The sequence below is a fragment of the Giraffa tippelskirchi genome, chromosome 2 (genome assembly GCF_054371585.1).
Source record: "Giraffa tippelskirchi isolate mGirTip1 chromosome 2, T2T-mGirTip1v1.2.pri, whole genome shotgun sequence".
NCBI lineage: Eukaryota > Metazoa > Chordata > Mammalia > Artiodactyla > Giraffidae > Giraffa > Giraffa tippelskirchi.
In genome coordinates, this window is record NC_137276.1 from 148,393,771 (window position 1) to 148,416,642 (window position 22,872).

Genomic DNA, 22,872 nt, shown 5'->3' on the forward strand with positions numbered 1-22,872 from the left:
TTTATTTTGATAATTGCTTTATTGTGGTGGCCTGGAATCAAACCCACAATCTCTCTGAGGCTATGCTTGTATATATTCCACCAGAGAGAACTTTTTGGTATCTTTGCCAGACAAAAATCTACAAGTTAACAAGTAACTTCACTAAGTGTGGAATCTTTAATCAGTAGTAAGTGGTGAGAGGAAGTAAGTTCATTACCCTAGACTAGGGGGGTCTGCATGCTTTTTCTCTGAGGGTCCAGATAGTAAATATTTCAGGCCTCATGGGCCAAACATTTGTCACCTCATATTTTTGTCCCCCCTCTTTTCTCCTTTCTCTTTGGCAGCACAGAAACAGGCTGTGGGCTGGATTCGGCCTGTGTGGCATCATAGTATGCTGGTCCCTACCCTAGACGATCCTTGGGTGGACATTCCTCCATATGGTACCTTCGGGGGAGTGTGTGATTTCCTCAGTTCTATCTTGTTGGAACAAAAATTTGAAGCAACGGACAGACCAGTGTTACGGCCCCGTGTAATTTCCTTGGATGGACCAGTGTTACAGCTCTGTATTACAGCTTTGTTTTATTTAGAAAGTAAAGGAAAATACATCCTCAAGGCATGAGGGGTGGCCGACCCAAAAGATGTGAAGAGAAGAGAGGCCCCCCCCCCCCAATTTTGACTCCTCTTTTTATATGTGTTTTCTCCTCCCCCTGGGCCTGCCCTATGTAAATTGGGCTAGCCAGGAGGGCTGATTGTTTTATGTGAGGTTGTCACTCTGATCCTCCTCAGACCTTCCTTTGTTCTATTTTCACCTGCTTTTCTCTTCTTTGTCTTTTAGCCACTGCCATTCTGGCCTCCTTTTTCCTTTCTAACTACCTAACAATACAAAAGAGCATTCTGCCTACCTCTTCTGCTTTCCAAGTTTGCATATAATTTTCCTGATAGTGGTTTCTTTTTCCAAGAGTAAAATCAGGTACAATCCCTTATTACTTTGGGTGGGGGTGGTAGAATTTAGATATTAAAAATTCTTCTTATTAGAAAGGTTGGGGACATGTTCCTAAGTTCAGAAAAGGACAGGTTTGTTGGAAGAGGGAAGTGGGGATGTAGGATGCTAGTTTCAGACACTTTAATTCTGACTCGTTAGAGGGACTCCACTGGCCAGATGTTGAACATAGTAGTTTTGTCCATTTCTAGATAGTGTAAAAGTTTCCCTGTTGAAAGTCAACAACAACAAAAAATGTTTTATGTATTTATTTGGCTGCGTTGGGTCTTAGTTGCGGCATGCAGAATCTAGTTCCTTGACCAGGAATTGAACTGGGCCTGCTGCATTGGGAGCACAGTGTCTTAGCCACTGGACCACCAGGGAAGTCTTGAAAGTCAGCATTTTAAAAATGATTTACCTTGCTTTAAAATGCCTTTTCTAGCTACATAAAAAGGGATCTCTATATTTTCTGAGAGTGTGATGATACTGTTTTTTGGAGGGAGATCTCTGGCAACTGGGAGAAGAATCAGCAGTGGCTTCACTGTCTGGTTTATTCACCTTGACGTTCTGTTTGGAAAGAGATATAAATTGAGATTTCTTACCTGTTGAATTTTTGCAAATTTATTGAGACTCTCTCTTTTGCTATTGGTTCCTAGCAGGAGGCCTTGAATAATGCATGGAGTGGTTGCTTCTATTGATAAACACAGTTAATTTTAATTATAGGACTAAGATTTATGCTAATCTTTTTTCTTTGTTTTTATGATGTTGAGTATACATGTGAATTAATTGCTTTTAACTAAAGAGGGGAAAAAGTCTTTTGGGGGCTTAAAGACATGTTTGGCTGTATTGGAGTGTATGGTTTGTTCTTTTGTCTATGTCTGTCTGTTTTGTTAACATGCTGGGTTGTTGGTATCTGAGCAACATTTCACTGAAATGACCCTGGTTTACTGGGAAGTGCTCATTAAATATTTGGTTCAATTATTTTAAGGTATTGTTCTGGGGCTTCCCTGGTGGCTCAGATGGTAAAGAATCCACCTGCAATGTGGGAGACCTGGGTTCCATCCCGGGGTTGGGAAGATCCCCTGGAGAAGGGAACGGCTACCCACTCCAGTATTCTTACCTGGAGAATTCCATGGACAGAGGAGCCTGGCAAGCTGTAGTCCATGGGGTCACAAAGGGTCGGATACAACTGGACTGAGCGGCTCTCACACTTTGGGGGGGTCAGTTCCTTGTGAGGGAAGGTCAGTTCCTTGTGAAGGATCATGTTCTTTCTTTATTTCATGAAGATTCTAAGAGGGTAGCCACCTAGTGGGAGACTAGCCCCAAATCTCTCAAATTGAAGATTTAGAATTTGATAGAAATGGATTCCAAAAGAGCTTTAAAAACCAACCAGGGTCAAGGAACATGAAACAGTTTCGGCTCATACTCACTCTTGTTTACCAGGTGGGTGGGTTCTTAGTGACAGGGAACCGTCGGGATGGCAGACAAGGTCTCCGCATCACTAAGTGCCAGGCAAAATGATTATCATTCACAACTGTTCTTGTCTGTTTTCTGTTTCATACCTGTGATTTTTTGCTTTTGGGTTTTTTGTCTGTTGGAGGGGAGCAGTTGTCAGTTAATGCGAGAGCTAACAACAGAAACTTAGTTGATGATGGGAAAGGCAATCCTCTCTGATTCGTTTCTTTTTAAATATCACTAATTTCTACCCCAATTTATACTTTTGTAGGTGGTTTATAAAGATATATACAATATGAAAAGATATAAAAACAAATCAGGACATGGGGTGAAGGAAGACATGCCTACTGCATCCTATGTACTGTTTTCTGTGCCTGGAATATTCCAGTAAACAAAACAGACAAGAGAAATAAATATTTGGTAATTTTATAATAATAAAAAAACCCAACAACAAAACAAACTTATTGTCCTTATGGAGGACGTAGCCTGGGATAAAAGGAGATAGTGAACAAATGCACACATAAATATGTGATACGGTGTTATTTTGAGCTCCATGGACAACAGTAAAGAAAGGTTGGGATGAGGGTGGGGTGGAAGGAGGGGAGGAGTTGCTATTTATAAGGAAGGCCTCTCTGAGATGACATTTGATCCAAGACCTCTATGAAGTGAGCAGTGGATCATGTGGCATCTGAAAGAAGAGTTCCAGGTTGAGGGAACAATAGGTGTGGGGCTTGAAGGCCTCTCTGTCAGTGAGAGGAGTAGCTGGTGCATGTTTGAGGAGTAGCCAGGAGGCTGGAGCGGCTGCAGTGGACTGAGCAGGAGAGCGGAGGAGGTTGGGGGCCGTCACGGGTTAGTGTAAGAGCGAGCTTTGAAGCCATACTGAGAAGGGTCACTAGGGGGTAAGGGAGGAAGCCGGGAGCCCTGGTAGGAGTGGAGTCTATTGTACTAATTCAGACAGGAGATGCTGGTTAACTTGGATTGGGGGTTACTAGTGGAGGTGGTAAGTCGTAGTCGGATTCTGTATATATTTTGAAGGAAATGGTGGGAGGAGAGAATGCTCGAGAAACTGGCAATGAAAGGGAACTTTCTCAACCTGATAAAGGTCATCTACCCAAATCCCTGGTGGCTCAGCTGGTAAAGAATCCGCTTGCAATGAGGGAGACCTGGGTTTGATCCCTGGCTTGGGAAGATCCCCCGGAGAAGGGAAAGGCTACCCACTTCAGTATTCTGCCCTGGAGAATTCCATGGACTGTATAGTCCATGGGGTCTCAAAGAGTCGAACACGACTGAGGAACTTTCACTTTCACCTAAACCCCACAGCCCACATGATGCTTCATGGTAAAAGACTAAATGCTTTTCCTTGAGAGCAGGAAAAAGACAAGGATGTCCCCTCTTGCCATTTCTGTTTAACATCGTGCAAGAGGTTCTAGCCATGGCAGTTAAGCAAGAAAAAGAAATAAAAGACATCCAGATAGGCAAGAAAGAAGTAAAACTATTTCTGTTTGCAAATGACTTGGTCTTGTATATAGAAGGGCTTCCCGGGTGGTGCTAGTGGTAAAGAACCTGCCTGCCAATGCAGGAGACCTAAGAGGCTCAGTTTTGATCCCTGAGTCTGGAAGATCCCCTGGAGGAGGGCATGGCAACCCACTCCAGTACTCTTGCCTGCAGAATCCCATGGACAGGGGTTGCAGAGAGTCAGGGCTATAGTCCATAGGGTTGCAAAGAGTCAGAAACGACTGATGCGACTTAGCGCCCATGTATATAGAAAATTCTAAGAAATTTACTTTAAAAACTATTAGAACTAATAAATGGCTTCAGCAAGATTGGAGGAAACAAGGCCAATATACACAATTCAGTTGTAGTTCTATACGTGAGCGGTGAACATTCCAGAAATGAAATGAATATAATTCCAGTTAATGCCATGAGACACTTGGAGAGGGAGGGTGGTGGTGGGAACGGGTTTGAAAAGGGAGGGAGGGAGAGAATGTAGGGGGTAGGTGTGAAGATAGAAGGAAGAAAGGTCTGAGGTCAGAGCCCCAGGTCATCAGTGTTTAAAAGTCCAGAAGAAGAGAAGTCAGGCATCTGGACAACCAAAAGAAAGTCATTTCCTGGGGGAAAATGTTTGTGGAGAGGAGGTCTGCAATATGTAGTGTACTGACTGAGGATTCATAGCTGAATGCATGGATTAGTCCTGGTAAACAGCAAGGGAGAGAAAGGATGAGAGAGGGAGCAGCAAGGAAAGGGTCTGTCCAGAACCAACACCCTCGTAAAATACAACAAAAATTGAGTACCAAAAAAATGAATATGCAAGCCCATTTTTTTCCTTATTAGATTCAACAGACACGAATATTACTCTCAAACTATTATAAATACTCACTCAGCTTCTGTACCTATCCTATCTAGTCTGAGCAGTTTGCAGAGATGGATGAGTACCAGTCTGTGCACCCACTTTGTGTTGTGAAGGTGTTGTGTAGGCCTCAGATTGGCCAGGGGAGCATGAGCTGAAATTCGTTCACCGTGGATTTGGCACAGCATCTGTGCAGGAGGTATTTGTTACAGAATACATGTCCATCTCAGGCTCCAAGAGACTACATATCTCCATGTTCAGAAAGCGTGAAGCCTGAATTTTGGTCCCATTTGGTTTATCATCATGAGCAAGTCAGAAATCACAGGATGTATATTCTGAGCATTATCCCTGTCTATAAATGATAACAGCTATCTGCTTTCTTCCTCTGAATCCTGACATTTCTGTGGTATTTTAGTCTGAATTGCTCATTTAAGCCTCATAGAGCCTTGTAAAGTGGGTGGATTTTGCATTTCTGTAAAGAAAGGAATTCCGAGGGGCGAAACAACTTCTCTACCCTCATGCTGCTTGGAGGTGATGGAGCCAGGACCACCCTTTCAGACCCACGTGCTTGCCACCAGACTGGACTGTGGGATTTTTAATCCCTTTTCAGATAGGCGCTTACTGTCAGCTCTATTATGTCCTGTTTTGTTATGATTTGCAGGTTGAAGTTACTGTCACGTTGCAGGTGTGTGTGTGTGTGTTCTCAGCCTAGCAACTAAATAGATTTTGTCTTTAAGTCTGAACAGTTGCTGGATTCCATTCTCCTTGGCATTAAATTTTGAACAGAAGTGCTATTTATTTCTAGAAATGCCGCCTAGTAACTGAATTGTTTCCTCTTCCGTAGTGTATGAATTATTTGCGTTCATCAGTCACATGGGAACATCTACAATGAGTGGCCACTACGTTTGTCACATTAAAAAGGAAGGAAGGTGAGTCTTTTTAAGAAGGTGAAATGCTATCTGTGTTTTATTGAGCACCTGCTATGTGCCAGGCACTCCACTAGGTGTCTCACGTGTCATCTCATTTGGTTCTCACAGTGGTCTTGTAGGGGTAGACTCTCAACGCCATTGTATACATCAAGACACGGAAGCTCAGAGAGGCTGCACAGCTTGGCCTTTGCAGCTGTGTCAGAGCTGGTGCTGAGAGCCACTGTTCACCATCATAGCAGGGGGACCTCCCAGAGTCAAGACGCTTCCCGCAGCCGGGTGCGAGTCCGTATTTGGAACCTCTGCAGGATCGCCAGATTTAGCCAACAAAAGGAAGCAAAGCTAGAAAACCAGGATGCCCTACTACGTTTGAATTTCAGATGATGAATAACTTTTTAATATAAATATGTCTCAACTATTACATGGGACATCCTTATATTAAAAAAGTATTTGTTGCTTATATGATACTCAGATTTGACTGGGTATCCTGTGTTCTGTCTGGCAGCTCGTACACCCAGTGTTCGCCCTGTTGTAGCCTTGGCTTCAAGAATTGTGAGGAGTGTGGTGAGCTGGGAATGAGACAGTTGTGGGGTGTCAGGCCGCTGCTCTCTTCAGAGTCTTCTTCCTGGGCTGGATCCCCCAAGGCCCCCCCTGGTTTCCTGAGTGGCCTGTCCTGTGGATCAGCTCTGCTTGAGGCAGCGCTTGGCCACATGGACACTGAAGAACCACGTAACCTTGGCCTCTCCTGGTAGGATGCTGACCTCTTGCTGCAAGAGTGACTGGTCTCCAGCCAGAAATCCACTGTGATCCTTTTCCATGTGTCATTTAAGTCTTGGCTTCTCAACTTGATTCATAAAATAGTTGAGCACAGGAACTTAATTTATAGTGAATTCATTTTATTACCAAGCATGAAAACTCTTAAAAATACATTTTTTAAGAAAAATAGCTTAATTAGAATAGAAAAAGCAGTGAATTTCATCATAAGGAATTTGTAAGATACAAAATCATATGAAGAATATGTTGTCTGAAAGCCAAGAAAGAACCATAGTCTCTATTTTGATGCATTTCTGTTTTACTGTTTTCGATGGGAAGAGGGTATGTGTATGTCTGTATACACGCATATGTATGTATTCACAACTTTTCTAAAAGCTTGAAGTTCATACACAGTAAGTACAATTTTGTAATCTGCTTTTCCCCACTTCACATTATATTATTTTCTCACTCTACCAAATATCATTTAAAGACATTTTAATAGCTATATAATTGTTCACTGCATGTCTGTTTATGACTGAAATAGACACATGTGTCTGACTCCATTTCTGAGGCCATCTAGGGACGTCTACAAATGGAAATGTTTGGAGGCTCCTTTAGGAACTACTTTTTGATTGAACTTGAGAATAAAAAAGCAGTGTAGTTTCCCGCCAGCATTCTGTTTCCTTTTATGCAATAGACTTGAGTTTGGTTTATCTTAAAACATCTTGATTATTTTAAGTATGGTACAGTAACTTTCTTCTGTGGTTTCCTAGAACTGACTTAAATCCATCACTCGCTTCTGTCTTTTGTTTTCCAGATGGGTGATCTACAATGACCACAAAGTTTGTGCCTCAGAAAGGCCCCCTAAAGACCTGGGCTACATGTACTTTTACCGCAGGATACCAAGCTAAACCTCAGATGTACAAATTGGCGAGAAGAAGCCGTACGTCTTTTTAATTTGCCAAAAAAAAAAAAAAAAAAGTAAGAGGTTGGGACAGCCAGACATGAGGGAATACATGGGGTATTTATAGTATATTTAAAGAACATCATTTGACGCCTTCTAAAATAGAACTGGGAGGAAATTTCTATTAGTGATGATATACTACTGTAGATAGTTTTTCTTTTTATAAATGTTTAAGAAGAAGATGATTTTAAAAAAGTATTCATATTCCTGATGGGGGATCTTCCACTAGCACATTGAAAACAGGAAGTGCTACCAGACCCCTGTGTTTTGCTTTGGGGGTCAGTGATAGTGGTCCCCAGAGAAACCGATAGGGCCAGTTGTGTAGCCTCACCCACCATAAACAAAAAGCCCACTTTTGTTTCATATCGAAAATCAGTATCTGGGCTGAGCTCTATTTGTGACATAATTTTTTTCATGACACACAATAACTTCTGATCTCTCCGTGTATAGTCAATCAGAACATCAGCAATGAAAGATATTTTAATTTAATCATATCAAAATGCATAATACAATTGTATGAATGTGTGTGAGAGTGAGACTGAGTGCGAGACCTTTATAGTCAACTAGAAAAGCTGTGACGGGTTGGTTTTTCATGGTTCAAATAGTTGGAAAAAGCAAGTAACTATATCTCAGGAACAGTTAAAAAAAAAATTAGTTCCCCACTTAGGTTTTCCAGCATTAGAAGGGCTGTTGCCCCTTGCAGTGCTGTCTAGAATTCACTTGGGCTTGTGACGTTTGGTGGTATGAACGCAGATGCCCTCAGCAGCACAGTGTTTTTTCTGCCAAAAGTAGATGAATTCTGTTTCTCAGCAGCCCTTCCTGCTAAGGCATAGGCGCGTGTGTTGTTAGTTAAAATAGCTGATCTCTTCTTACCATAACACATGACAACTCCCTGGAATCATGCTAAGTGTCCCAAATTTGCCCATAATTTTCTCATCCCCCAGCTCGTCGCTTGCCTTCATGTCTGTGTTTTCTGGGGCAGAATTTCATCTCTGCCCTTGGCTAATCACCTCCTGACTTGCCTCCACTGCTTCTCTGCCATGACCAATAGTGTGATCATCAGCAGTTTAAGGGTTTCAGATGCAAAGAAACTTTCTGTGATGCTATGAAAGACCATCGTTTCTATTTTGGCATTTCAGTATTTTAGTTGCAACCTGGGATTTGATCAGAGTTTCAGATGTGATGAAAAAGTGGAATAGCAGTCTCTAATTTTTCTACTGCTCTATACCGAATGCTAGGGTCTCTGGAGTTTCTATTTCAGATTGTGCAGTCAAATAAAAAAGGACTTACTGCTGTCTGCTTAACATGCATTTGGTTGGTTAGAAAGGATCTTTCTGGAAACTGTAGGAAAATAAAGTAGAACCACGGGGTGAAATATAGCACAGAATTTCACAATTCTGTAAATGCAGAAACTGAATTATGTGATGTGCGTTATGAACAGTCAGGATTCTGGTTATGATGGGGGCCCTTCTCATGGGAGATCCGTTAGGCTTGTGAGCGAAGGATGCGGAGCCCGAGGCCTGTGGTCTGGGGACTTGGGTGCTGCTCATGGCTGGGCAAGTCCCCTCATCCCCCTGTGTCTCATTTCCATTCTCTACACAATGGTGTGATGGCTCTGCCCTTCCTCTCCGGGTGCACTTTGAGAATGTGGTGAGATCTGATACGCTCACCTTCTGAAGAGCAGCAGGCGTGTGGGGCCAGTGCGGCTAGTCGAGTGTGCTTCTCTTCTCTCCTGATGTTTCTTCAGTTTGGGAACAGATGAGATTGGCAGAGGGAGGGAGCTCATGGTGCAGTAACTCGCTACTAACTGCCCACTGGGGTCACCTTTTCACATTGTCTCAGACATCCTGAGGGAGCCCCACGTGGTGACACAAGTCCCTGACTCTCCCGGAAACCCCAACACTAATCAGCCTTACAAAATCCAGTCTCCTTAGGGCTGAGGATCATAGAATAATGAACACACATGAAACACACATGAAAATGACTTCTTTTGGCTGCAGTTACAAAGTGAAGGCCTTTCCTGGGGGGTGGGAGGGTGATTAGGGCTTTGGATTGAAATGTGGACAAAAATAGCATGTGTATTCTGAACAAACTAGAAAATTTTATAAGAAAACTTTGCAGAATGAATGGTCTCAAGCCAGTATATATGGTTTTAGGCTACACATTATTTAATTCATGAAGTAGAAGAAGAAATTCAGCCCTTTTGATACCTAAACACATCATAAGAAAGTGGAATAAAGCTGCCTTTTTTTTCTGCCTCACAAAACAAAGGGCTATTTATACAAGGCAAAGTTTTGTATATGTGTTCTTCTTTATTTCAGATTGTGAGTTGGGGAAAACTGGAGCAAATAGCAGTCTTCTTTCATGCTTATAAATGTATTAATATGTATATCTTAATATGTTCAAGGCAGGCTTTCCTGGAATCAGAGTCTGGAATATCCTGCTTAATTTTATACATGTATGTAGGTGAGATGATTTATGACTGAAAACTGGAATAATGTATTTTATCAACTGGTCATCAACCTGTTAGGGAGTCTTCTGTCTTAGGCAGTGGTGTAATTGTGAAATTCTCACTGTGTGTGTGTGTGTGTGTGAAAGAGAGCACTTTCTTCCTGTAAATACCTTTTGATACCCATCCATGTAAAATCCTGATAAATGTGTCTTGAAACGTACAGCTTATCAAGGTTCTTGTTTTGTTAGTTGATCTAAATGCCCACATAACTCATCAGAAATCCAGTTTAATTCATATTGGGATTCTTTTTTTGAGGGGAGAAAAAGTATGCAAACAGAACTATTAGGAAGAATCCCATATGAATGCCATTTTATGTCAACATTGCTTTACTATTTTGAAAAGACTTGCTGTTTTCTCCCACCTACAAGAGAATGTGCCTGCCATTCCCCTGTGCTCACTGAGGGCTGTAGGGAGTAGCCTGTTCCTCCCAGCAGCATCTGTTCCTTTGACCTGACCTGGATGGAGCCTCACCTGCAATCTGTAGTGAGAGCACCTGGATTTGTAGCCTGACTCTGCTTCTAAGTGACATGGGGCCGAGTTGCTTTATCTCCCCGGGCCCTTTTCCTTAAAATGAGTGGGTTAGACTGGATAAGCTCAGGAGTCCCTTTCTGCCCTAACATTCAATTCTATTTTTATTTTCCTACAGTTGCTACTATCGTCAGACATGTGAGATGTGAGGGCATATAGAGGTTAGATGTTATGTTTCTGGTTAATAGCTCACACACCCCACTTTTGAACTTGTCTCGTTTTTAGTGTCCCCACCCCAACTTCTAGTCCCAGTTTCTTGGGTAATACTTTCTTTTAATTATCCCTTTTTTTTTTTTCTCTCCACTTCCCAGTCGGTATTTTGTTACTTTTATCTTCTTCCTCAAAGATGAAAAATCTGCTTTACAGCACATCTTGCCCTGAAAAACATCAGAAGTACCTTCAGCTAACTCTGTAACCTTTATGGACTATTATCTTATTCTAATTCAGTTATAGCTGTGATCCTCAAGTAAGTTTTTCTACCACAGAAATGATGTCTTTTCATCCACATCATCCGTGTGGGGAGATGGCTGGTGTTGGGAGCAGGATGAGGGGACAGGGTTAGATAAATTGTGATTCTATGCTTTACCTAAGGTCAAAAATTCCAGGTTACAGAACAAGCTTCTGTACCCTTAAGTTGGTGTGTAAGATCACCCAGGCAGTGCCACAGGGATTCCCTACTCAGTAGATCATCCTGAAAGAGTCTGTGTTATTATTCTGTAGACCCATGTGATTCAACACAGTTGTCCATGGCCACATGTGGCTCATGACTGGAAATGTGGTGCTGTAGACAGAGAATGCATACCAGATTTGGAAGGCTTAATACCAGAAAGAGTGCAAAATATTGCATCAATATTTTATACTGTGTGCTAAAATGACAGTATTTTAGACATATCAAGATATTGATAAAGTTTCACTTCCTTTTAATCTTTTTTTAATGTGGCTACCGAAAAAGATCGAAATTAGACACGTGTTGTACTTCTGTTGGACAGTGCTCCTCTAGGCCAGGTGGTATGGGGGAGGTAGTGGAGATCACGTAGGCATAGAAGGTAATTCTGCAAAGCAACCATAGAGAAGCAGCACAAACATTTTCATTGGAGTCGGGAGCACTGTGAGGTACAAAATGCCTTACAGAAAGCAGATTTTTCTACCTAAGAATCAATATATGTATATAGAAGACCCCAAATGAAAACTAGAAACACATGAGCCCAAACCCTGTTCCTTCAGTTTTGCCTAAAAGCTGCTGACTTTGTGCTTCTTTTTAAAGCATCTTCCAGGTGCCCAAAGATATTAGCCACATGAGGGTGTTGGGCAGATTTGTTTCACTTTGGGCAACATTCTCTTGTAGTTTCCCTTCCCCAGGTATTGTTTTCATCTGTTCAGAGCTGGGCATGTTGAAATAAATGTGCAAATCTGGCTGCTCCTCCTGGCCTCCGCCGAGGCTGAGCCTGTGGCCTGCACCCATCTGCTCGGCAGGTTTCAATGTTGGTTCCTGAAAAGAGTTGGTGTTTATTTTGCACTAGTCACAGTTGTTGTTTGAAATATCTCAAATGTTTTGGGAGACGATTTGCCTGTGATGGAAAGAGAGATGGATGATATATTGCTTCACTTCTTTTAAAATTAAAAGCTATTCTCACAATCTGAGGTCCCTTTGTGGCTCTTTAATTTTTTCTTCTGCAAAACTGCCAGGCGAACTGATACGGCCTTTTGCAGGTTCTTATCCATCAGTGGAACAGGTAACTAATTTTCTTTCTTTTTGGGGTTTCTTTGTGTGGGCACTGGGGCTGCTGGGTCCCCATCAATAGTGAAACGTTGGTGATGGCAATATGTTACCTCTGTTAAGGAGGGAGGGGCAGGGCGGGGGGAGTCTGTGGTTTCTTCTCTACCGAGTGCCAAGGTGAATACTGGAATCACTTAAGACCCTTCTGTGGTTCCCTGCTTCTCAGTTTGCTAATGGCTTCCTTAATGTAGGTATAAGCAGAATCAGCACTAGCTGAATCAAGAGATTTCAGCATTTTTATGACAATATTTCTAGGCTGTTTGAGTTTCCTATTGCTGCTGTGACAAATTACCACAAGTTTAGTGGCTTAAGACAATACATTAGGTCAGAGGTCTGGAAGTGGGTCTCACAGGGCTAAAATCAAGGTGTTGGCAGGAGGGGAGCTGTAGAGGAAAATCCATTCCCCACTTCTTCCAGCTTGGGGATGCTGTTGGATTCCTTGGTTCATGGTCTCCTGACAGCACTGGCATCACTCCAGCATCTGCTTCCATTGTCATATCTCCTGACTCTTTCTTACAGAGACCCTTGTAATTATATGCGTTTACCCAGACAGTTCAGGATAATCTTCCCATCTCAGGATCCTTAATCACAGCTGCAATGTTCCTGTTGCCATGTAAGGTGATTAGGATGTGGACACCTCTACACCTCAAAATAAGGGGCCTTATTTTGCTTGCCATCTAGGGTATGCTAATTGCTACTTAAAATATGTTCATTTAATGACTAAAATTTTTTAAAAAACAAACCTCTTTATCTTTAAAATCCAAGTAAAAAGACTGACATCAGTGTCATATTATCTGTTTTGGTGAGGGACTAAGAGGAGAAGGAAATGATGGGGATAGTGAGAGGTTGCTTACTGCTTAGAGAATTCTAAAGTTTTAGGACAGTTGTTTGCAAGCCAGCTGCTGCTGGTTGGCATATCCCATCTTGTCCAGTAGCAGAGTTTACTAGTGTGTGTATGTGCTGTTTGAACTCATTGTTCAGCTTTTCAGATGTCATCAGTGACAAACTAGTCACAGTGGAGAAATTTAACAGGAAAATGGTGAGTAATTCTTATCTCTATGTAACCAATTATTTAAAAATCTACTAGGAAGAGTCTTTCAGTGAGGTAGGAAGTCAGGGTGGAATAATGGCAAGAGTAGAAGCATATAGGCAAGTTCAAATCCTGTTTCCAACACAGACTAGCTCTGTGACTTTGGTAAGTACTTAATATCCTGAGACTCAGTCTTCTCATCTGTTCAGTGGGCACAATACTTGTGATGAGTTGTGTAAAGCATCTGATGGTCTGGTGGACACAGGGTATTTTTACTGTGGTATTTTATGTCATCATTTTAACCCATGTAGCATTTTGACTCTGTGGAAGTTTTGACCAATTGTTTTAATCTAAAAATTAAAAAATTACAACATTGACTTTTTTTCCAAAAATGTTTTTCTAGAGATGATTCCATTAAGATGATTCCAATTTATTATGTTACTCTGTATAGCACGGTTCATCATTCAGAAACTACTAACCATCTACTACGTGCTGGACATCGTTTTTCTTGGACATGTTGTTGCTCAGCTGTGTCCAACTCTTTGCGATCCCATGGACAGGATATGTCTTTTCTTGGACATATCAGTAAACAAAGTAGATATGGGTCTCTGCCCTTGCTGAGTTAATTTTCTAGCAAAGAGAGATACTAAACGTAAGAAATAAGTAAATGATATGTTAAAACTTACTGAGTCTTTCAGGAAAAAAAATGTAGAGCAGGAATGGACATGCATGTTGAGGTACTAAATCAGGGAAGTACCTGACCAGGGAAGGTATCATTTGGTCGTGAGATTTGAAAGAAGACTTGAAGGAGGTGAACGCATCATTCATCCAAAGAGACGTCTGGGGCGAGGATACACTTGGCAGAGGGGCCGGGCTGGAGTAGCAGCCCCGGGGTAGGAACGTACCTGATATGTTGGAGAAGCAGCAAGGGAACCAGTGTGGTTAGAAGGGAAGGAGGAGAGTGGGAGCCAGATTGCCTTAGCCAAAGAGGCATTGGAAGGGCTTGGCTCTAGAGTAAAATGGGGAGCCCTGAACTGCTCTGCCCAAATTTTCAGGGAGATTGTTCTTTGTTTAGCTGGGATGACAGGAAGACAAGGACAGAAGTAGGGGCTACTGTGGTGAGCAAGGGGAGATACTGATGCTCAGAGGGACGGATGGCAGCAGTGGGGGTAGTGTGGATGGGCAATTCTAGATACATTGGAATGTAAGGCCAATAGGATTTCCTGATGGATAGGAAGTGGGGTGTGAGGGAATGAGTAGCTAAAGCTGCGCCTAAAGTTTTTGTTCTGAGCAACTGAAGACTGTAGTTGCAGTCAGCTAAGGTGGTGAGGGTGTGGTGATGTTACAGCTGGTGGTGGGGAAAGATGGTCAGGAAGTCTGGTTGGGGACATGTTGAGGTTGAAATGCCTGTTAGAGCTCCATGGCTGATGTTGAGTAGGAAGCTGAACATACTATACAACTCTGGACTTTGGATAGAAGTCTGGACTGTAGATATAAAATTGGGAGTGGTTGGTATCTAGATGGGTGGGATTGTCAATGGAGGGAGACCGGAAATAACAAGAGGTCCAGGGACTGAGCCCTTGAACGTAAGTCAGGGAGAAGATGAGCCAGCAAAGGAGCCTAGGGATGAGTGGCCACTGTTGTGCACGGAAACCAAAGCATAGTGCCTGGAAGTGGAAGCCAAGTGAGGAAAGCATCCCGAGGAGGCGAGAGTGACCAAATAACTGTGGTAGGCTGAGTAAGATGAGTTCCCTGTGAGACTGATCAACTTGGAGTCATGTGTAGTCTCCATGGGAACAGTTTGGGAGAGGAATTACAAAAAATGAATGCAGACAATTCTTTGGAGGAGTTTTGGTACAAAAGAAAGAAAGTGGGGGTGGTGCCTGCTAAGGGAAGTGAGTGGTATTGAGACAATTTTTTCCTTTTAACTATGAGAAATAAGATGGACAAATAAAGAGTATGAAGGATGTAGGAGGGAGAGGGCAGAAATTCTGATGCTCTGTTCTTGAACAGCCAAGAGGAGATAGAATCTGGTGCCAGAGTTGGAGCTGACTTTAGGCAGGGCCTGGAAGACGTGTGTGTGGACAGGAGGAAGGCAGATGCCATGGTGAGGAGGCCAGGAGACAATACCGTGAGTCTGGGAGTTCTTTCCTGCATTTATTTTCTGCGGGAAAGAGAGAAGCAAGATGGCCATCTTAGGAGTGGGTGTGAGGGAGACAGGATTTGAGGAGAGAGGAAGAAGGTAAGAAAGTTAACCAGTTGAACTCTTCCCAGATTTTTACATTTTCCTTTCTAGTTTAGTGAACTTACTTTGTTAACAGTTCTGTAAATTTTAAAAGAAGTCTTTAGTCATCAGTTTGTGTTTGGTCCTCATCAATTTTTCCCTGTTATAACTTGCTACTGAGGGCTTCCCTGGTGGCTCTGATGGTAAAGAATCTGCCCGCATTGCAGAAGACCTGGGTTTGATCCCTGGGTCGGAAAGATTCCTCTGGAAAAGGTCATGGCAATCCACTCCAGGATTTTTGCCTGGAAAATCCCAAGGACAGAGGAGCCTGGTGGGCTACAGTCCATGGGGTTGCAAAGAGTTAGACATGATTAAGTGACTAACAAACATGGACTGGATACAATTAGCAGTAGAGCAGAAGCTTAGGACCTGAGTGCTCACTGAGGTTAAAATGACAGAGTAGAAACCTCTGCCTGAGGACTGTGTACCAGGTAGGCTTCAGGAAATGTTAGCTTCTTGTTTCCCTTCCAGAGAACTGGGGCTGAGAAGGCTGCCCTTCTGGACTCCACCCCCCTGAGCTCTGAGCAAACTAGAGCAGAGTGCCTACTGAGAATCAGTAGTTTACTTCCACAGGGAAAAATACCAAAATTAACTATGGGTGCCTGAAGTTCTGATTCCTTAAGCTGATCACCAGCAGGTGTTAAGTGAGGAAAAAATATGTCAGTCCTTTGTGAACCCTGAAGTGCTGCATAGGTAAGGTATTACCTTAAGGAGCCCTGTAAAGAAATGTGAAGAACCATTCAGACCCTGGGCTGCTTTTGTACACACACATGGAGTGAAGCAGCTATGAGAGGAAATTAATATTCACATTTAAAAAGTTGGGGAGGGGGTTGGAGACATAGAAAGGGTTTGAGTTATGCCAGAGGTAGGAGAGGAGCCACAGTTCACCACTAGGTAGATGGGACTTTACTGCCTGGAGAATAACAGTGAAGCAGGAATGAAAAGATGTACAGCTTAATTTTACAGAGGAGAAAAGAGAATCCCACCAAGGGTAAGTGTGGCCTCCGACTGAAAGAGGGCACTGAGGAGGGAATCCCCAGCTCCACTGGGCTGGCTTCTTGCTGTTCAAATCTCAGCCCAAAACATCAGGTAAGAGAAACCTTTCCTGACCTGTCCAGATAAAGGAGCCCAGTCATTTTCATTTCTTACTAACCTTGTTGTTCTAGCACTTTGCATACTACATAAGCAATGTGGGAAAATGCTAAGATGAAGTCTTAATACCCAACAGAGTTGTGCTATGACATGTAATATTTCACTAAATATACAGAAGTTGCCTTGTTCTTTTTAGCACTCTGCAGCATTCTCTTCTATTAAAAGTACTTGTTGTTGATGTCCAAGCTCTTCAAAGGTTTGATTTGATTTACTTACCACTGTCCTGCTCTAGAACAGGACCTGTACTTAGTAGGTGCTCAAAGATTTGACCAAAAAAGAAAAAGACCCTAAAACAATTTTAATACTTTTATTCTAAAAAAAAAAAACCCACAAAAATCCACCAAAACCCAATTTCAGGTTAAATAATAGGTTAAATAATATTTTAGACTTTAAAAAAAAAAAAAGACTTTAAAATCCTCCTCCTTTGTTAATCTAAAAATGCATTCCTGATTTCCAGATAACTCATGCAAAATCATAGTGATATTCAATAAAAAGACCTTTTAACCAGGAGTACAAATTGGATTGTTTGATTTGAAGCAATTCTGATCCCTGTATCCCATTTTGAAACATATTTGAAAAGACCTTGAAGCCACAGACAAAGTTTATTTGAAAACATAGTTTAAAATTGCACAAATATAAATACAATTTAATAATGTGTAAAAGGGGAAGGCATGCTTCCATTAAGTACAAAAATACTACCTTAATCTTGGTACTTTGCAAATTATAAGCCAACAGAGTAAATTAAACACATCAATCAATATGATAAGACATTTTTATGGTAGTAATTTTATTTCAAAGAGCAATGCAGGGAAATACTAAGATGAAGTCTTAATACCCAGCAAAGTTGTGCTATGATATGTAATATTTCATTAAATATACAGATACATTGTTATGTAGTATGCCAATAAATTTAATGCCCCCACCCCTACTGCCATTAATTTACTATAGGTCACTTAATTTGGGTTGGTTTTAATTTAAAAGCTCAGTGTAAACATTTAAGGTTAATTTTTTTCTGTTATCTATTGAGTTAAAAATGAAATCCCAAGATTATAAACATAATTGAGCATGATAAGGAATCATCACAGAAGAATTTGTCTCAAACAGTATTTTAGATTAGATATGCAATATTCATAGATATACAAAATATATAGAAACATCTTTTCTAAATAGTTAATAAATGCTTGTTATAGTTTGTAAAAAGTTTACTAAATTAATCAGGTTTATTTTCAACAAATGTAAACAAAGTTGGGCAATGAAAATTGAAGAGGGTTTGGGTTAGATGACATGGGGGGATTGAAAATAGTAAAATTTAGGTTTGCTCTGTTTCCTTGATCTACTGGTAACCCATTCAATCATGAACATCTTTCTTATGTAGCACAATTCCTTTGTGGTATTTTTATATATCTCAGTGAAAAGGCCAAATTACCTCAGTGAATGTGTATAGTCCTTCCATTTCCTTCTCTAAGAAAGAAAAACCCACATTTTATGGTAAGTAAAGAACTGCCTCATTCTTTATTTTCCATCTTATTGAGTGCAGGGTTCTGAAAGTGTTCCAGTGAGCCTGTCAGGTTTTGCTGTGATGCTCTACAACAAGAGTTCTTTATTGGAGAGCAGTCCTAAGAAAACAGTTCTGAGATTGGGGCCCTTATTTCCAGAGTGTGCTGTTTTGGTATTTCTGCAGAGGGTGCAGGTACTGGAAACGTTATTCAAGGCAAAATACCACATGAGAGGAGAGTTTCTGAAATCACACACTTTAGTTTTCTGTTTTTTTTTTTTTTTTCCTCCTCTTAACTGTTTAATGCTTCCACACAGTGGTCTTGGAGCTCGCCTGCACGTGTGTGGGGCTGTACGGGGATATGAGGTGGTGACAAAGCAGGTACTAACGTAGGATGCCGCTATTGTCTGGCTGAGCTTTGCCCCCTCCACTTCTGGTCTCCTTGTCCTTATTTTTCCTTAAAGCAGGTGCCACAGTTGGTTCTGAGTGACGGTGAAGTCACCTCATCAACCTTGACCGTCAGTTTGTTTACACAGATTCCTAAGGGATGTGGCCCCAAGTAGCTCACTTACCATACGAACAGGGCTGTGTTGAGGACAGTGGTGTGATAGATGTCCCACCCACCATATGACATTTGTGGAAATTAAGGCCCTGTGTCCACTTTGCCTTATGATGGTTTTCATGTGCCTGACGTTACCCTGACCTCTCCACCTTATTAAGAATGTCAGCATTTCTAACTTAGAAAAAACTTGAAATGCAATCTTAAACTTGTGCTGAGGCAATCATCAATATGCTTTTGTTTAGTAGCATTCAGACATGTGGATTTTATTGTGGGTCTGTTGTGCCTCAACTGCTTTCTAAAAACTGTTTGGATGTCTAAATATCTGGTTTCCTTACAGGATTAGTTTGGTGCTGGCTGCAACACTGCACTGCATAAACCAGCTGTGTGAATCTCTAAAGTTTGGTGTAATAGCATGAGAACAACCTCAAGGATAGGATACTAAAGGTAGAAAAACTGGAACACAAAGTTCATGAAAATGCTCCCTTGTTCAGAAGCAAGGAAAAATAAGCTAACCTATGAGACTTAATCATGCACAGGGTAAATTTACATTCAGTAAAGTTATCTTGCATGCTTTGGTTAATATTCAAGTAGGCAGACTGTGCAAGTACTAATGCATGCGTTATCTTGGTACCTGAGGTTATATGTTTTACTTTTTAAAAACTGCCTTTTTACAAACCTTATGCCAGAGTTCAGATAGCTACAAACACTCTTAAAAAATATATAGATCTATCTACTTCTTAGTTCAAACAGTTTAATTTCAACCAGTTCTATAAATACTGAAATAAGGAAATTGTGCAGTAAAATCTGGCAAGGGAATACGTTTGAAATTATTTTTACAAAGTTGAAATCATGCATGTGCATGTGTAATAATTCCTAAAACAGGAGGCCTCAAGAAGATGGCACACAAACGAAGCCTTCAAAACACCCTGTTACTAGAATGCTTCTAAAAGCATTTCGAGCAATAAAAACAACCACCATAGCAACAACAAAGTACAGTCCAGTTCTGTGCAACTGATTCAAATGAGGGACACAAAATGATCATTTTGCTTTTTCTGTTTCTGAGGCACTCACAAAGTTTATGGTACAGAGTTGGGAGCTCCTGTTATAAGCAGGACTAACTATAGTTGTATTCAAGTCTTGCTTGTATAGCACAAATATACTAGAAAGACTTATGTTAATGACTAAACATAGACCTAAGATTTAACATAATAGTTCTCATAAAAGAGAATTAAGTAGTGCTCTTTAATAATAGAGACAGAACTATTAATAATAGAGACAGAACTATTATGTTAAAGAAAGAGGAAAGCAGCATAAAATTGAAAGTGAGTGGGTCCTGGATATTCCAACCCAGTTAACTGTCACAAATTTGCCATTCTAGTTAGAACACAGATTGGCTGAGAAAGCACACCTTAGTTTTCTACTACACATTTCCTGGTGGATAAGATCTGCCTTTCTTTCAAGGAGTCATGGGGACTGAGTGGGAGAAAGCAAAGGGGATGATGACTCAGTATGATAGGCCCCTTATTTCTTCTTTACTCCTCCTCTGCCTCACTGTGAAGGTACAGGAGCACATGGAAAGAGCCCACCAGATACAGTTGTAACATTTTGAAATTCAGCAGTGATCACTGGCCATCTCTGCATTTTCATCCTATTTACTAGTGAAACTGGTCCTTGAAAGTCACATTTATGAAATGGAGTGGTCATTCTAATAAAATATTACCATTCTCTAAGAGATTTTATGCTATTTATTACTCAGTAACCCAAGAAAAAATGTACTCAAAGCCTTCCTAGAGTACCCCAGAAGGTAACCCAAAACACCTATCCTTTCAAATGGAAAGAGAAATTTGAATGACAATTTTACATCATGAAGATAAGATGCAAAAACCAGTTCTGCCTTATATGTGTCAACAGTTAAAAAGTAGGTGTATACAATAAACACTGATCTGAAATCTTGCTACTTAAATTTTTGGTGCTCTGATTTCTATCAACTTTCACTTGCTTTCCAGCAACTGTTTTTACTTAATTTTGTTAAAAAGTATCATCATATAAACATTTATAAAACATAAACAGACTCACATATTTTGAAAATAAATTTATGGTTACCAAAGAGGGAAACATAGCAGGAAGGATAAATTAGGAGCTTGTAATTAAAACACACAATGTAAAATAACCAACAAGGACCTACTGTATTGTACAGGGAACTCTACTCAATATTTTGTAATAAGTTATATGGGAAAAGAATCTGGAAAAGAATGAGCGTGTGTATTATATATATAGTGAAATTGGTATATATATACATACATACATATATATGTGTGTGTGTATATATATATATAGGCAACCCACTCCATTATTCTTGCCTGGGAAATCCCACAGACAGAGAAGCCTGGCGGGCTACATCCCATGGGGTCGCAAAGAGTCAGACATGACTTAGCAAATGAACAACAATATATATAACTGAATCACTATGCTGTACACTTGAAACTAACTCAGCACTGTAAATCAACTATATACTCTAATAAAATTTTTAAGAAGTATCACTGAAGGAAGATATTCTATGCTCTTGGATTAGAAGAATCAATATTGTTAAAATGGCCATACTACCCAAAGCAATCTACAAATTTAATGTGATTAATCAAATTTAAATTAAATCTATCAAATTACCCATGACATTATTCATAGAACTAGAACAAATAATCCTAAGATTTATATGGAACCATAAAAGACTCAGAGTTGCCAAAGCACACTAAGGAAAAAGAACAAAGCCAGGAGGCATAACCCTCCCAGACTTCAGATGATACTATAAAGCTAGAGTAATCAAAACATCATGGTACTAGAACAAAAACAGACATAGGGATCAATGGAAGAGAACAGAGAGCCCAGAAATACACCCACACACCTACAGTCAATTAATCTTCAACAAAGGAGGCAAGGATGTAAAACAGAAAAAAGACTCTCTCCAACAAGTATTGTTGGAAAAGCTGGACAGCTGCATGTAAAAATCAATGAAATCAGAACACATCCTCTTACCATGCACAAAAATAAACTCAAAATGGCTTAAAGACATGACAACATAAAACTCCTAGAAGTGAACATAGGCAAAACATTCTCTAAAATAAATTATAGCAATACTTTCTTATGTCATTCTCCCATGGCAGTAGAAATAAAAGCAAAAATAAACAAATGGGACCTAATCAAACTTATAAGCTTTTACATAGCAAAGGAAACCACAAACAAATAGAAAAAAACCTACAGGCTGAGAGAAAATATTTGCAAGTGATGTGACAAACATGGGTTTAATTTCCAAGATACAGAAACAGCTCCTACAACTCAACAATTAAAAACCAACCCAGATGGAAAATGAGCAGAAAATCTAAATAGATGTTTCTTCAAGGATGACACCCAAATGACCAATAGGCACATGAAAAGATGCTCAACATTGCTAATCATTAGATAAATTCAAAACTATAATGAGTACAACTTCACACAGGTTAGAATGGCCATAATTTCAGAAATCTACAAATAACAAATGCTGGAGAAGGTGTGGAGAAAAGGGAACCCTACTACACTATTGGTGAGAATGTAAGTTGGTACAGTCACTATGGATAATGGTACAGAGTTTTCTCAAAACACTAAAAATAATTACCATATGATCCAGCAATCCAGCACTCCTGGGCATATATCTGGAAAAAACACTAATTCAAAAAGGTACATGCATCCTTATGTTCATAGCAGCACTATTCACAACAGCCAAGACATGGAAACAAATTAAACGTCCATCAACAGAGGAATGGATAAAGAAGACGTGGTGCACAAACACACACACACACACACACACACACACACACACACACACACACACACAGTGGAATATTACTTAGCCATGAAAAAGAGTGAAATTGGGTCATTTGTAGAGACATAGATGGACTGAGAGAGTGAAGTAAGAAAAACAAGTATCATATATTAATGTATATATGTGGGATCTGAAAAAGTTGGTATAGACAATCTTATTTACAAAGCAGATATAGAGGCAGAGACACAGATGCAGAGAACAAATGTATGGATACCAAAGGGGAAAGTGGGGGTGGGATGAATTGGGAGATTGGAATTGACATATATGCAACTATTG

The 22,872-nt window shown here is 40.6% G+C and overlaps 1 protein-coding gene across 7 annotated transcripts in view; it reads left to right on the forward strand.

Annotated features, from left to right (window-relative positions):
- USP13 (ubiquitin specific peptidase 13) overlaps positions 1-12,079 on the forward strand; it is a 130,986-nt gene extending 118,907 nt beyond the window's left edge. For all 7 annotated transcript variants that reach the window (XM_081571043.1, XM_081571044.1, XM_081571040.1 and 4 more), the window contains 2 exons: positions 5,605-5,689; positions 7,257-12,079. In XM_081571043.1, the coding sequence (XP_081427169.1) occupies positions 5,605-5,689; positions 7,257-7,350 (179 nt within the window). In that variant the 3' untranslated portion in view covers positions 7,351-12,079. The remainder of the gene's footprint in view (positions 1-5,604; positions 5,690-7,256) is intronic.
- Positions 12,080-22,872: the final 10,793 nt, after the last annotated feature.